Source organism: Trachurus japonicus, chromosome 9 (assembly GCF_045865225.1).
Source record: "Trachurus japonicus isolate A0001 chromosome 9, Traja_1.0".
In the NCBI taxonomy this organism is placed as follows: domain Eukaryota; kingdom Metazoa; phylum Chordata; class Actinopteri; order Carangiformes; family Carangidae; genus Trachurus; species Trachurus japonicus.
The window spans coordinates 7,198,189-7,212,697 of record NC_140915.1 but is presented as its reverse complement, the minus strand read 5'-3'; the positions used below and the strand labels follow the sequence as shown (position 1 = coordinate 7,212,697).

The 14,509-nt window shown below is 39.0% G+C and overlaps 2 protein-coding genes across 2 annotated transcripts; both read right to left on the bottom strand.

Moving 5' to 3' along the window:
* Positions 1–2,057: 2,057 nt before the first annotated feature.
* Positions 2,058–3,416, bottom strand: LOC146980853 (sperm-associated microtubule inner protein 10-like). The gene is made up of 3 exons (XM_085788078.1): positions 3,308–3,416; positions 2,871–2,979; positions 2,058–2,254 (listed from the first exon to the last, which is right to left on the bottom strand). Exons 1-3 carry the CDS (start codon positions 3,340–3,342, stop codon positions 2,060–2,062), a joined length of 339 nt encoding a protein of 112 aa, XP_085644204.1. The 5' UTR covers positions 3,343–3,416; the 3' UTR covers positions 2,058–2,059.
* A 4,584-nt stretch (positions 3,417–8,000) lies between these two features.
* LOC146980852 (uncharacterized) lies at positions 8,001–14,107 on the bottom strand. The gene is made up of 5 exons (XM_085788027.1): positions 14,092–14,107; positions 13,697–13,750; positions 12,567–13,199; positions 10,867–12,051; positions 8,001–10,558 (listed from the first exon to the last, which is right to left on the bottom strand). The coding sequence occupies exons 1-5, from the start codon at positions 14,105–14,107 to the stop codon at positions 8,001–8,003; spliced, it is 4,446 nt and encodes a 1,481-aa protein (XP_085644153.1).
* Positions 14,108–14,509: the final 402 nt, after the last annotated feature.

Here is a 14,509-nt window from a genome sequence, read left to right as displayed (position 1 = left end):
GTAATGAATATTAGGTCTACAAAAAGCCACAAAACATCTTGCTTCACAGTCACTACAGTCTTCAAATAACTCGAGCATTGAGACAAAAGGTGGGGGAAAAAATACACAAAACCATGACAAGTTCAACAAGGAGTTGTACTCATTATGTTAGAGCTCCACCTGCTGGACACAGAGACATCAGCCAGCCACCCACTGAACAGACACCACTCAAACTAATGTGGAATAATAATTTCAGAAAAACAACAAAATTTACACATCTGTATATTGATAGTAGAAAGAGTGTGGGTTGTGTTAGAAAACGGAAGAGGAGAGAGATTATGTCTGCCCCCATCCTGATTCTTTTCTCACCTCAGCTGCATTGTTCATGATTAGTTTTTTTTAAGACAATAAAATTGTTGAACACTGACTAAAAGTGAGGGACGTCTTCCCACATCTGTGTGTCAGAATGGGACCAGTTGATCCAGACTTACATGAAAGTTGCTGATCCAGGCAGTCTCCCCATTTAAAGATGGCTTCTTCTCATTGTCCAGTGCTTGCTTGAAGAAGGTCAACCGAAACGTCGCAAAAAAATAAAATATTTGTGCAAGTTTCACAGTGTGCAGGATTCCTCCCTTCACACTGGCTAAAGAAATAATATACCCGAGGATGTGTTAAAGAGGGAATCATCCAGCCATCTAATGGTAAAGTAGACATATATGTGACAACAAAACAAACACATACAACCTCAAAATTACCAAACCACAGTAGCCTAAATAAATGCCACAAAGAACCACAACGACAGAAAAAGCACTGCAAATAGAGCGAAATACATGATCTTGATTCCAGACTAATCCGAAAATAAACTTAACCGTGACCATTTTGTGTAACTGTCATCATCTAACCAAAGTAAAACACAGACATGTAGGAGGAGGAGTGGGGCAGAGACCGCGGTGTCGGTTAAATTCATGTGGTGAGAAACTATTCTCCTGTTAGCATCGTTAGCATGACTTGTGGTTTCGGTGCCGTGCTTAACTTAACATCACAGGCTAACCCGGTTAATAACATAGTTAACGAGCAAAGCTAACGTCAGTAACATGCGCAGACATCGATACCTGAGCTCATTAGCGCTAGAATTTCACTTACCGAAAAGACAGGAGGACAACAATGAGTCATATTGTCCGATGGTTACATGAGAAATCATCCAAAAGACACCAACACCACGAATGCAGCCGAGAGACTGTTTTGTTTTTTTCTTTAGCCGTGTTGAGCCGAGGAGTCTCCAAGTGGTAAGGTAACGTTAAAACGGTTCCAAACTGTAACGGCTGTTGTCACGGTGACCAATCTGTCAATCAAAGTAGCCCCGCCCCATTGACGTTTATCTTCTGGCGGGTAAACCTTTCAGTGGAAAGTCAGTTCACGGAAGAAGTGAACGAGATCACTGGTTGACAGATTCCCTCCACAGTCTTAGAAATAAGTAATCTGAGACATTTTTCGGGAGCTATGGACATGGAACAGACTGAATTACATCTTACCAGAGCCACGAATAAGTCATCTTGGCCGCCTGGCCGTCTCAAAAACCAAGTCTCGCGAGATCACGTCCCTCCGTTTGTTTACATCCGGTTTGACTTCTGCAGGTGACGCTTTTAAAATGCAATATGCTCTTGTGAAAGCAAGAACTTGAGATTTAGACTCAAACTAAACTAATATTTATTGCAGAATTGTGGAAATACACAATAACTAGACAAAAAGAACAATTTTATCACCAAAACGAATTTATTTATTAATTTACACTTTACATTTTCTTTTAATCATAGCTTCCAGCTTTCTCTTCATTGATTTGAAAACTGGACTGAAGGACTATCCACCTCATTACTGTAAAGATTATTTCTCAGCTTGAGGAGCAGGTGAGTTTATTGATGTCTGTGTGATCTGACTTCAGGTTTGATAGAGACGTCTGATCGTCACCACGGAGCTGAGGAAAACACAGATGACGTCGCATTGCATTGTCCATAAGTTGCTGACTGTAAACAAACTGGAATTTTCCCAACACGACCTGAATGCAGCACCAGTCTGAGGTGTTTTACCTGGAGAAGTGGGAGGAGTGATGAGCTGTCAGTCCCATCTGGTTAAGAGGAGCAGAGGAGGAGGAGGAGGAGGAGGAGGAGGAAGATGAAGAGCAGTGGTCGGTGTCCTGACTGTGGCAGAGACGCTCCCGTCCACAGAAACACAAAGACTCCTCAAGAGGATCCACAGGAATCCCTGCTAGAGCTGCGTTCTGACACACACAGAATTAAAATGGACTTGAATGGGAAGGTGCTAAAATCCTTAAATAATACTGTCATCTAGTGTCTGTTCAGTAAAAGTAGAGCTGATAATCAGACATTTAACTAAAGGAGATGTATCTGGAGTCTGGTTTCACTCAGACCTCAAACAAACAAGTGGACGTGTCAATTTAAACAAAGATCAGAGTTTATAGTTAAATACATTAAGATTAACAACAAGATAATGACTCAAAGTCTTATTTATAAGTACAAATTTGAAAAGAGAGTAATAAAAATGCTTTCTAAAGATTTCTAACCACATGTTTTGAATGGATCTGTTGGTTTCACTGGATCAAGGTTCAGTTTTTTTTATTGGTTCAGTTCCAATCTCTTCATGATCAGACTAGAAATCCTTTTGGTTTCATTTGAAGGTGTCACTGACTGATGTGACATTTTAAACCTCTGACTGTAAATCTGCAATCTCTAAACTTTGCAGTAAAATACTTTCATGCTCTAAAGGGAGGTCCTTTATAAAATGGTGCAGAACTAAACCTAAACATGTTATTGAGACTTTTTGTCCCCAACAGGAAGTGAAGTCTGACTCTTTGTTTCCTGCTCTGGTGTCTATACCTTCATCAGGAGCCTCTGGTTCTTCATGTCCTGTTTCCATGGCATCACGTACAGTCTGGGGATCATGGGATGTCGGGCCGAGAACGTCGGGATGTGGGAACAGGATCGACTATGAGGAAATGTGAGGAGACCGTTTGTTTATTTTGACCTTTGATCTTCTCTGTCACTTTTATTTTTAAACCCAGAAAAACACCCTTTCTTTACTCATTGACAGGTTAAGAGGAAAAATGTATTTTGTTCTATAGATGATGACTTATATTTTCCTTGCAAAATCATTTTATTCTTTATAGGTAAATGTTGTAGCTCAAATACATTATTTAGTTCGAAGAATCACATCAGATTAAAATATCTAATTGTTTCCTTGTTTCAGAGTCAAACAAAACAAACAAACATATTTAATGTAGTTTTGACTCATAATAATCTATAAACATACTCACTCATGTTGCTGAGAGCTCCCTGCAGATTCATCCATGTTTGTTGACGGTCAGAGTCGCCCTAGAAACCCCCCCACTGATGCATCATGGGTCTTGGGTTGGATTACAAGTGGAGACTGTAGTGAATCAGTCGGCTGTTACTCAGCTCTGCTGTAGACTCACCTGGCTGCAGAAAAACTACAAGTCGTTAAAGTTCCAGTGTTTAAAAGCTGCAGACCAGTGACTTTCTGGAAGGATTTTAAATAAGAGTTAGCTACATACGGACTAAAGTAACAGTTATGTAAACCAGTCTGATTAGCAGAGGCTATGATCAGGGCTAAGAAACTCCCATGTGACCTGAATGCAGCACGAACTAAAAAGCTCTGAAACAACAATGAGTAAATTCAGTTGAGCAATTTAAAGGACAATAGACTTTATGCACAGCTCCACTACTTCCTGAAATAAGCCAGCTCCTTTATTTCCTGTCTTACATTATTGGACAAACTGATTAATCCAGGTGTGTCTGACCTCACAACAATGGTCAGACACACCTGGATTAATCAGTTTGGCTTATTTCAGAAAGGAGCTGTGCATAAAACCCATTCCGGGCAAATTCAATTTGGGGGTGTATTTTCATATCATTTTAAAGTCTAAAAGAAGGAATCTGAAGATTTTCAGTTTAATGTCTCCTGTTTTGTGGTAGTTGTGTCTGTCCCCGCATCGCCACGGCAGCAATGAATGGGAGCGGATTGAAGTTCCGCTGTTTAGGCTGTTTCCAGCCCTCAAAGCCGCAATTTTTTTCCGCAGACAGCGTCAGATGGCGACTCAAACATGCACCAATTAGTTTATTTACTTCAAGCAAGCCAACATGTTTGTAAAACTAGATCTAATTCAAAGTCTCCCGGAGTCTCGCGCGAGACCCAAGTTGCCGTGTGCGGTGTGTTCAGGTGCGGTGGGAGCTACCGTATGTGTCATAAACACAGGAATATCAACTCTTGACTTGCTTCAAGTAAAAAAAACTTCTCGGCGCATGTTTGAGTCGCCACCTGACGCTGTCTGTGGAAAAAAATTTACACTTCAAGCAAGTCAAGAGTTGATATTCCTGTGTTTATGACACAAACGGTAGCTCCAACTGCATGAAATCTTCAGATTCCTTCTTTTAGACCTAAAATGTTAGGAAAATACACCCCCGAGTTGAATTTGCCCGGAATTGTCCTTATACATAAAATTAAAAAAAAAACAGTGCAAACAAAACAAACTTCAGCAAAAATAAAAAAAAAATTAAAACAAAAAAACTTTATTCCCTAACAGAGGGAAATAAAATCACATCACTAAATGAGTTAGATTCTTATATTTACAGGATCACAGTGATGCTCGTCTCTGTAACAGTCCATGAAGTGTCTCTGTTCAGGATGAATCTCTTTACTCTGCTGCCACCTGGAGGCCGAACCACAGAACTACCACCAGATCAATATCAACTCTGATCATCAATAATGATAATAAACTCAGGAGGCTCTCATTTCATCCAGTCAGAGGATGAACACGGTGTAAATTCACTGAATCTGATTTTGAAGTACAGTATGGTGTGTTCAAGAACAACTCAGACAAATGAGAGCTGGCTGCTGAACAACCTCTCTTCCTTGTTCTTACTCAAGTCCAATTGTTGTGTCATTTCATGTCAGTTGCTACAACTACAAATTTCCTGTTCGGGGACAATACAGTTTATGAGTAAGAGCTATAAGCAGGCCTTTATATTGACTTGGCGATAAAATATGTAGCCTATGAACTGTGCTGTTCAAACAAAGCACATTTAGAGTCCATTAACCTCTGCTGTGGAGGAGTGAGCTCAGGAAGTTCTGCGGCTGATGTGATAGGTCGCTGATATTGAGATATTACGATTACGATTAAGAGTCTCTGTTTAAGTGCCTCATAACATCCTCATATTATTCTTTAAATTAACTAATGTTGGTTTATATGTTAGCTACATTTTGCTGGTAATAAAGTATTGAGTGCATCTTATCCTCTTTAACACCCACTGGCCCGTGTGATAAAGTCTCTCACTTTTCGTTGATTTTACTGAATGAGGTAGTGTTTGATGTTCAATAATTGAAAAACATCTTTTGAGGTTGTTACTTTATCGAGCTTGAAGCAACCGCCGCTCTTCAGGGACGGTTTCTGTTCTGACTAGGGATGTCACAATTACTTGTTTTCACAATTAATCGCGGTATTAAACGCCACAATTAATTGATCGCAAAGATTGCTAACTACTGTCACTTTCCAAAAAAAGATGATATGTATGAACCATATCGGCAGATGTGCGCCAAAGTAAAGGTAAATGCACAGATACTGGTCCATTTACCTAACGTAGCATTGAATTGGTAGGAATTTAAATGCTAGAGTGTCATTTGTATTAAAAAAAAAAAAAAAATTTACTTAACAATTAACAATTAATGACTTCAATATTTCAAACACTTCCTCTGGCAGATTAATAATTGGTCATATTTTAATAGATATTTAAAATATTTTATAATTAGTAATGTTTATTTTAACTAAATTTGATTTTACACGTTAATAGTGTTGTGAAATTAATTCATGCATAATAATCGTGATAATCGTAATACCATGATTATTTCTCTGACAATAATCGTACCGAAAAAATCTATTATCGTGACATCCCTAGTCCCGACTTTATGACGTTAAAAAAGAAAAAACAGCCTAAAGAGTCCTTGATGCTCCGAGAAACAATCGGTCACCGTGAGAGGGAGACCTGCTCGGTGAGGTCCAGGCAGCAGCGCCGCAGCATTCAGCACCGAGCGGCCGGAGAGGAGCCACAGACCGAGACACCGGAGCACCGACACAACATCTGGAGACAGTGGTTCACTCCTCCGCTCTGCTCCTCTCGGTGCCGGATGCGCCAGGACGCACGGAGGTGACCTGTGTGTGCTGCGCGTAACGGACACCAACCAACTGCGTCTCTCCGTCTACGAGTTGGCGGGAGTGTCGTCCCCTCGAATGGTGACTCAAACGGTTTATTGTCATCGCTCTTTCTCTCTCCTCCTCCTCCTCCTCCTCCTCTCTGGACTCTCGAGACATCCCAGCGTGTCGGGAACACAACGGAGGAGAGAAGAAGAGGATGGATCGGTGTCCATTACGCACCGAGGTTTGGCACGCGTCCTGACGCATCCAAGAGGAGAAGGAGAGGAAGGAACAGAGATAGAGAGATAGAGGATACTTGAGATAGAGAGATAGAGGGGATACTTGAAAAGATACTTAGACCATCAGAGATTTTATTTACAATTTTTACTCCGTGAACGCTTTTCTTGAAGAATCAGAATACAGTGAAACAAAGTACCAAACACAACAAAACATGTGGATATAAAGCTATATGTGTGTGTGTGTGTGTGTTATAGCATAGTAAAGACATTTGTCATGCCTGCTGGTGACACGCTCAGAGGCCTAGACACGCAGGGAAGAGCGCGTGAGTTGTGTGCGCGTGCAGCAGCATCATTAGCATAGAGAACAACAGCTGCTTTCTCTGTCAAAGTTCTTGATGCTGAAGCCAAACACTGAACAATGAGGACAAGGACAGAATGACAGGAACCAGATTTTAACTTTATTACATATAAAAGTTCAGATCACATGTTATATGTCATCATGATTTTGCTGAAAGTGAGTAATGACAGCATTCAACAGTTGCTGATTAATACTTTAGAATAAAAACTTTTAAACCAGGGAAAAAGTTAATCAACAAATCAACACTAACTGAATTTTAAAATGGAAATGACTCATATTGTGCTTTTGTAAGAAAACAAGTACTTATTACTTACTAAATTATTTTGTTTCCAGTACATTAAACAAAACATTTACTGCTATCAAACAGAAAAAATGGACATCAACTATGACTCAGTCAAAGAAAAACAAACGAAATGCATGGAGTGCTGCTTGGGTGTAGAAAAGGGTGAAAAAGGAAAAAGGTTTAGGGATCCAAGTAGAACTTATTGAGGCACTCATGAGGATAATAATTAAAACACCTTCATTCTTGGCTAGTCTAATAAAAACATGCCAACGCATTTCAGCCAAAAAGGCCTTCGTCAGGACAAAGGCAAAATGTTTGTCAGTCAGCTCAGTTCATGGTGGAATAGGTAATCAAAGATGGCTGCTCAGTGTGAACAGGTAGGCGGTCACATGATCAGCTTGACCTACTAATGACAGAAAAAAGGTAAAAGACTCTGTTGAACGGAAGGGAAATCTGCACCACACAATTTAACATCATTAATTCAACAAGTAATAATATATAAATCCCTTTGTGGAGATAATGAAAGATCAAAATAATTATTTAACATTACCATAAAGGGGAATCAACAAATGCACCAGTAGGCCTAAATAGTTTCAACAGCCAGTTTTTTTTAAGAATAAAAAAATGATTTGAATTTGAAAAAAACTGACAGAAAAAAATCCTTTGCAGAAAACCCATGCTTTGAAAATGATTCAAATTCAAATATATTTATATATATCACCATATAATGCAGAAGCAGTTCAGAGTAGGCTACTTGACAACATATTAAAAAATAAACAGTAAACAGCAATAGCAAATTATCCAAAGGCAATAAAAACTAAATATCCTGGCAAACGAAAGTTGCTCTTCAACGAGCAGAGTGTTTGTTTCTGGTCTAACTTGATGTTATCTCAGGTTTTCTCTGCACTTTGGATCTTTTCCTCATGACATCTGACAGGGGTGCTGCTTCTCTGGGCTCAGAAGTTTCTCTTTCAGATCAACAATTTCCTTTTCATGTTTTTTCTGCAGTTCCTCCAGTTCTTGCTTGTCACTGTCATTATCTTGGGTTGCAATTTTCTCTTTCAACTCTTTCATCTCTTCTTCATGTTTCCTCTGCAGCTCACCCATTTTTTCTTTCTCATTTGTTTTATTTTCTTCCAAAAGTTTCTGTTTTAATTCATTGAGTTTCTTCTCATGTTCTTTCTGTAGTTTATCCAGTTCTTCTTTCTGCTTTTGTCGTTGGTGTTTCAAAAACTTAAGTTTCCACTCGTTTATTTCTTGCTGCTGTTTGATAGACAGCTCTTCTCTTCTCATCCTCTGATCTTCTTTACTTTGGTTCACACGTTCTTTGTCCAGTGATTTCAATTTTTCTTTGTGTGTTCTCTTAAATTCATCCAGTTTTTCTTTCTCTTTTCTTTTGTTTTCAAGTGAATGCTTATTTAGAAGATCATCCACCTCTTTTTTCTGTGTTTTCTGCATATCCCTGATTTCTTTCCTGATTTCTTTCTTTTGTTTCAGAAGTAGCAGAACCAATTCAGTCACCTTTTCTTTGTGTTTGTCCTGCAGTTCATCCATACCTTGTTTCAGAGTTTTTTCTTTGTGTTCTGAGAGTTCCTGTAGGTTTTTATATTGTCTATGTTTCTCCTCTATGTTTTTCTCATGCTGTTGCTTCAGATCCATCACCTCCTTCATGTGTTTGTCTATCTGAGCTGCAAAGTCCTCCTCCTTTTTCTCTCTGAACTCATTGAATTCTTCAGCTTGTTTTCTGGCCTCCTCCTCGTACTTCTTCTTCATGTTCTCCATTTCTGTTTTATAATTTCCCTCTAATTCTTTACGCTCCTTCTCTTCCTGTTCTCTTCTCATTCTGTCCTCTTCCTTTCTTTTATTTTCAGATTTTTCTTTTTCTTGTTCATATTCTTCTTGGAGTTTTCTGAGTCTTGTTTGTTCTTCCTGTCGTCTCTGTTCATCTTCTTGTTTTCGTTTTTCCCACCACTCTTTTTGTGTCTTCTCCAAGGCCTCCTGTTGTTTTTCCATCTCCTCTTTACTCTCCTCCAGCTTTTTGTCAACGATCTTTTTTGATTCTGCTTTTGATCTTATTTCCTCCTCCAGGTTTTTTATTTTTTGTTTCCACTTTTGTCGCTGAATTTCCTCCTGTTCTCTCTTCTTCCTGTCTTCTTCCTCTCTCACTTTCTGTACTTCTTGTTTTCGTTTTTCCCATGACTCTTTTCGTTCCTTCTCCCAGGCCTCCTGTTGTTTTTCCATCTCCTCTTTACTCTCCTCCAGCTTTTTGTCAGCGATCTCTTTTGATTCTGCTTTTGATCTTATTTCCTCCTCCAGGTTTTTTATTTTTTGTTCCCACTTTTGTCGTTGAATTTCTTCCTCTTCTCTCTTCTTCCTGTCTTCTTCCTCTCTCACTTTCTGTACTTCTTGTTTTCGTTTTTCCCATGACTCTTTCCGTTCCTTCTCCAAGGCCTCCTGTTGTTTTTTCATCTCCTCTTTACTCTCCTTCAGCTTTTTGTCAGCAATCTCTTTCAATTCTGCTTCAGATCTTATTTTGTCCTCCAGATCTTTTATTTTTTGTTCCCATTTTTGTCGTTTAAATTTTTCTTGCTCTCTCTTCTTCGTTTCTTCTTCTTCTCTCTCTTCCTGTACCCTCTGTTTCTCTTCACGTTCCTTCTTTATCTTTTTCTTAATTTCCTTGAGTTGTTCGTCTCTTAGGTTTCTCTCTTGTTCAATTTTTTTATCTCTGTCTTCCATTCTTCTTTCCATGGCTTCCTTTTCTTCTTTATGTTTTCCTTCTAGTTCCTCCATCTCTTTCTTGAGTTGTTCATTTTCCTTCAGGATCTTCTTCATTTCTTTCTGTATTGCTGCTTCAGCCTCTTGCAGCATCTCATTAGTGTAGCAGCTTCCTCCATTTGTCTTCACCATGGTGTCGATCTTCTTTATCAGCTCATTGATTTGTGCACAATTTTGTTTATCATAATTATTAAACACATGGTATCTTCCTCCACAGTCAGAGATCAACTTCTTAAAGGAAGCATCACTGTTGTTGATGTACTCTTCAACAGTCTGCTCATCATGTTTCAGTGTATCTCCTCCAGTTAAAAGAATGATGGTGAACTTCTCTGAATCCTTCCCAAAGACTTTCTTGATGAGTTTCAGTGTCTCCTTCTCCTCTGCTGTAAATCTTCCGATCTGTATCACCAACAGGAAGACATGTGGACCTGGAGCCAGAAGACTGATACATTTCACCATCTCATCATTAACGTCTTCATGGGACAAGGTTGTGTCAAACAGACCAGGAGTGTCGACCACAACAACAGGACGGCCGTCCACTTCACCCTGTGTTTTCTTACAAAACCTGGTGACAGATGTTTGATTTGATTTGGCTTCAAATTCTTTTCTTCCCAGTATGGTGTTTCCTGTTGAACTCTTCCCACTTCCAGTCTTTCCTATCAGCACAATCCTGAGACAGTCTGGACTCTTCTTGTCATCATCACCTGTGAAAAATGAAGACTTGGAGTTCATTTAAGTGCAGACAGTTTTACCACTCTTTAGACAGCAAAATACATTATACTGCAAGTTTTGCAATGTAATTAAAAAAAGGAACATTTCTTTATATTACAGACTCATAAAGACTTCAGTTAATAATTTTTAATTACTACATGTCCTAATTTTTGCTTTTTTGAAAATTGAAAACTTAATGTCTAAAAATGGTTGAAAAAAATAATTTAAAAAACATGGTCCAAAATGGTTCAAGTTCTCATTATATGCCTATTTACATCCCCAATAATTGCTCAATACTTACAACTCACTATGCCTTTTGTTCTCCACTCCTTCAGTTCAGTTTGCATTCGGGTAATTTTTTCTATTTGCACATGAGCAAATGTCTCAGTTGTGTAGCAGGATGGTTTGTCCTTGTCAGCTCTCATCTTGTCCACAGTGTCCAACAGCTCAGGGATCTGCTGTTTGTCCTTGATGTTGACAACAACATATCTTCCTCCACAGCTCTGACAGAGCTCCTGGATGTCTTTGTTATCTCTGACAAAGTTAACAACAGCTGAAGCTTTAGGATCTGACTCCACAGTGAACATGATCATGACTCTCCAGCTGAATGTGTTCTGGATGGTTTCTAACTCTTTCTTGTCTTCATCAGTGAGGGGACCCACAGGTAGGACCAGGATGAAGCCATGGACGCCCTCAGGATCACAGAGGGAGATACACCTGAACGCTTTCTTCATCACTTCCTCCGGAGGTTTTCCATACAAGGCAGGAAGCTCCACCAGGGAAACCTGACGTCCACACACCTCTCCCTGATGTTTAACACACTCTGATGAGCTGGAGACTGAATGAAGCTCTGTCTGACCTAAAATGGCCTCAGCTGCTGAAGTCTTCCCTGCTCCTCTCCTCCCACACAGAACCAGGTTTAAAGCTGGTTTCATGGGTTCAGACTTTGGTCTCCTGGTTTCTTCAGTGAAGGTGAGGGAGTTTCCTCTGTTTGTTTGCACAATGTTCTTAATCTTCTCCATCAGCTGATTTTGGTCATCTTCAAACATGTTGTGTTGTCTTCCTCCACAGTCTTGAAGCAGTTGACGAACAGTGGGTTGTGATTCGCTTTTCTTCTCTGTTATGACGACTAGTGAGTGTTTCAAAGCATCTTGACCAAACAAACTCAGGATGAAGTTCAGTGTTTTTCTGTTTTTTACAGGGAACTCAGAAGGCTTCACCAACAGCAGCAGAACATTTGGTCCAGGAGAACAAAGTGATACACACTTCTTCACCTCTTCTACGAATGCTTCCACAACGAGACTGAACATGTCTGGAGTCTTAACCACCGTTAATGGTTTTCCTCTCCACTCTCCTCTGGCAACCTCACGTTGCTTGTCTGCATTCGTTTTAGAAACTTGAAAATCTTTGCTGCTGGTGAAGGATTTGTAGAGTGTTTTCTTTTTGTCATCACTTTTACCAATCATCACAATCCTCAGTTCATCTGCTGTAAAATCATAAAAATAAACCATTAAACATGAGGCTGAATAATACAATGAACATATTGTCTTTGAGTAGTCATAGAGACTGGAAAAGTGCTATGCACGTGCAAGTCCATTTACCATTACTATTCAGTTCATTGTACTGATTCTAATTAATAATTAGATGAAACATACAAATTAATGTGTGATTGCCTCATACAAAATTATTTTGTAATTTAAAAAACACAAATCTTTGTTAACAGTCAAATCAAATGGGTACCTGTAATTAATCAATTACTGATTCTACAGATGCACACCTACTGTATCTGTAGAATCAGTCAGAAATGTCTCATCTAAATGTTGTGTTACATATTGCCACTGTATTTTTCTCGATAATATTATGTACTTACATGATTGGGTTGTTGAACGTTCATTGGGAGTTTTCACCTCTGTCAAAGACACAGTAATGTCAAAGTGTGATTCTGTTTTCAGTCATTAATAAATAAAGTTGTAATTTATTGAGTGATTGTTCTGCACTTACCAACAGTTTTTGTAGGAGCCAAGTTAGAACTGGTTCCTTCTTCTTGTTTCAGGTTTTCCTGATCACATGTTAAACCTGATGCTTCTTCAAAAACATCACGGCTCACATGTCCATTGTTTTCCTTCACAATTTGATCCATTCTTGTCAACAGCTCTGGAAGTTCAAGGTTCTCCTGTTTCAAGTATCTGTATCTACAGATTCTGATCATGTGTTTTAATGGTGGATGGTTCATGTAGTTTTCACCTGAACTCTCCTCTCTGGGTGTTGATATCAGTATCAGTGAATGATCAAATGATTGATCACTGAAGAGTTTCAGGACTCTGCAGAGCTTCAGTCTTTGTTCCTCTGTGAAGTCTTCAGGCTGTAGAAGCAGCAGGAACACATGAGGTCCAGGATCAGAGAGACTCACACAGTCCTTTATAAACTCTGTCAGTTTGTCTTCAGAGATGTTTGGATGCAGCAGATCTGGACAGTTGATGAGGACTATTTGTTTATCCCTCCATCTTCCACTGATTCTCTGACAACGGTCTGGTTCTTCCTCAGTGTTGAACTTGGTCTCTCCCAGTATCAAGTTCCCCACTGAACTCCTCTCAGACCAGCTGTTCCCCAGCAGGACAACCCTCAGCTCAGACACTGAAGAGAAAAACAATTTCATTTATACAAGGAAACGTGTGAGTTCCGTATGAGGTAGAAAAATGTGTGAAGATTCTGTGACATTGCTCAGCTAGTTTCTATGGAATGCAACATCAAATCTCCATGTGGACTTTACAAGGATTTTTAGGGTTCCACAAGTTGTCTGGGATTGAACTATTATCAGTTTACTTTAGTCTGATATACTTCTTGGTATATGAAACTAAAATAAATTAGATTCCGATAGTTCATAGCTTTTGCTGTGGTTCACTTTAATTCAGATGCAAATTCAAGTAATGCAGGTTTTTGGGAGCACAAGGTCCCGATCATGGCTGCTTGCAGCTTTAATCTTGTGTAATCTTAAAATTAGATTCACTTTGAATATTTAATCATTAAAACATCTCTAAACAGTGTCCTTTTACAGTCCAGCTGCTAAAATCCAGAAAGATGATCATCATACTATTATAAACAACACTGTGATTCAATTCAGTTTGACTCACTGTCCGGTGGTATAAATTCAAAGCTGCTGCTGCGTTTCAGAGGTTCATCTTCATCTGTAAGGATATGTAAACATGTCAAACACATTATCAGGATTAACAGATTATTCCTTACAATCTTTTTATTACAAGATTCTGTTGCGAGGTCTTTTCTCATCAGCTTAAATTGAGGAAAATGTGTCTTTTATCAACAAGAACACAGTAAAAGTTGTGTGTTAAACTTCTGCAGTTTTGAAAACCAGAATGCAGTTAACAATGTGTATGGAAAGACATACTGTGGTGACACCACAAGCCCTGTCAAACACCGGAGATGTGATCACATGACATGAAGTGGAGAAGAGAGGTGCTGCAAAGGCTTGGAAGAGAGAGAATCAAGCTCCTAGATGACTGTCACTGACTGTGGAAGTGATTCATGTCTGTCCAGGATTCAGTTTGTGTGTTAATGTTCTTGGACTGATAAAAATAAATATGATTATTAAGAAAAGAATAAATAGATGCTTTAAATAACTATATAAAGATCGGAAACTTTTGAATTCAACTAAATGTATTCTTCTTTGGTTTGAAATAATAAAGACAGAGTAGCCTGATGTCTTATTTAAAATGATAATTATTTTCCTTCTCAGAACATGAGGCTTTTGTACAGAGTATCGGTATCTGTGATAACGGCAAAGGCACTGCATATCACTACTGAGTATCCAACACAGTTTATTCATGAGTTAGCCTAATTAGGTGGCCCAAAAAAGATAAATGTCAACATACCTGAGGCCAATTTATTTCACTTCATCCAGATGTTGTAAAGATTGTAAACCAATCTAT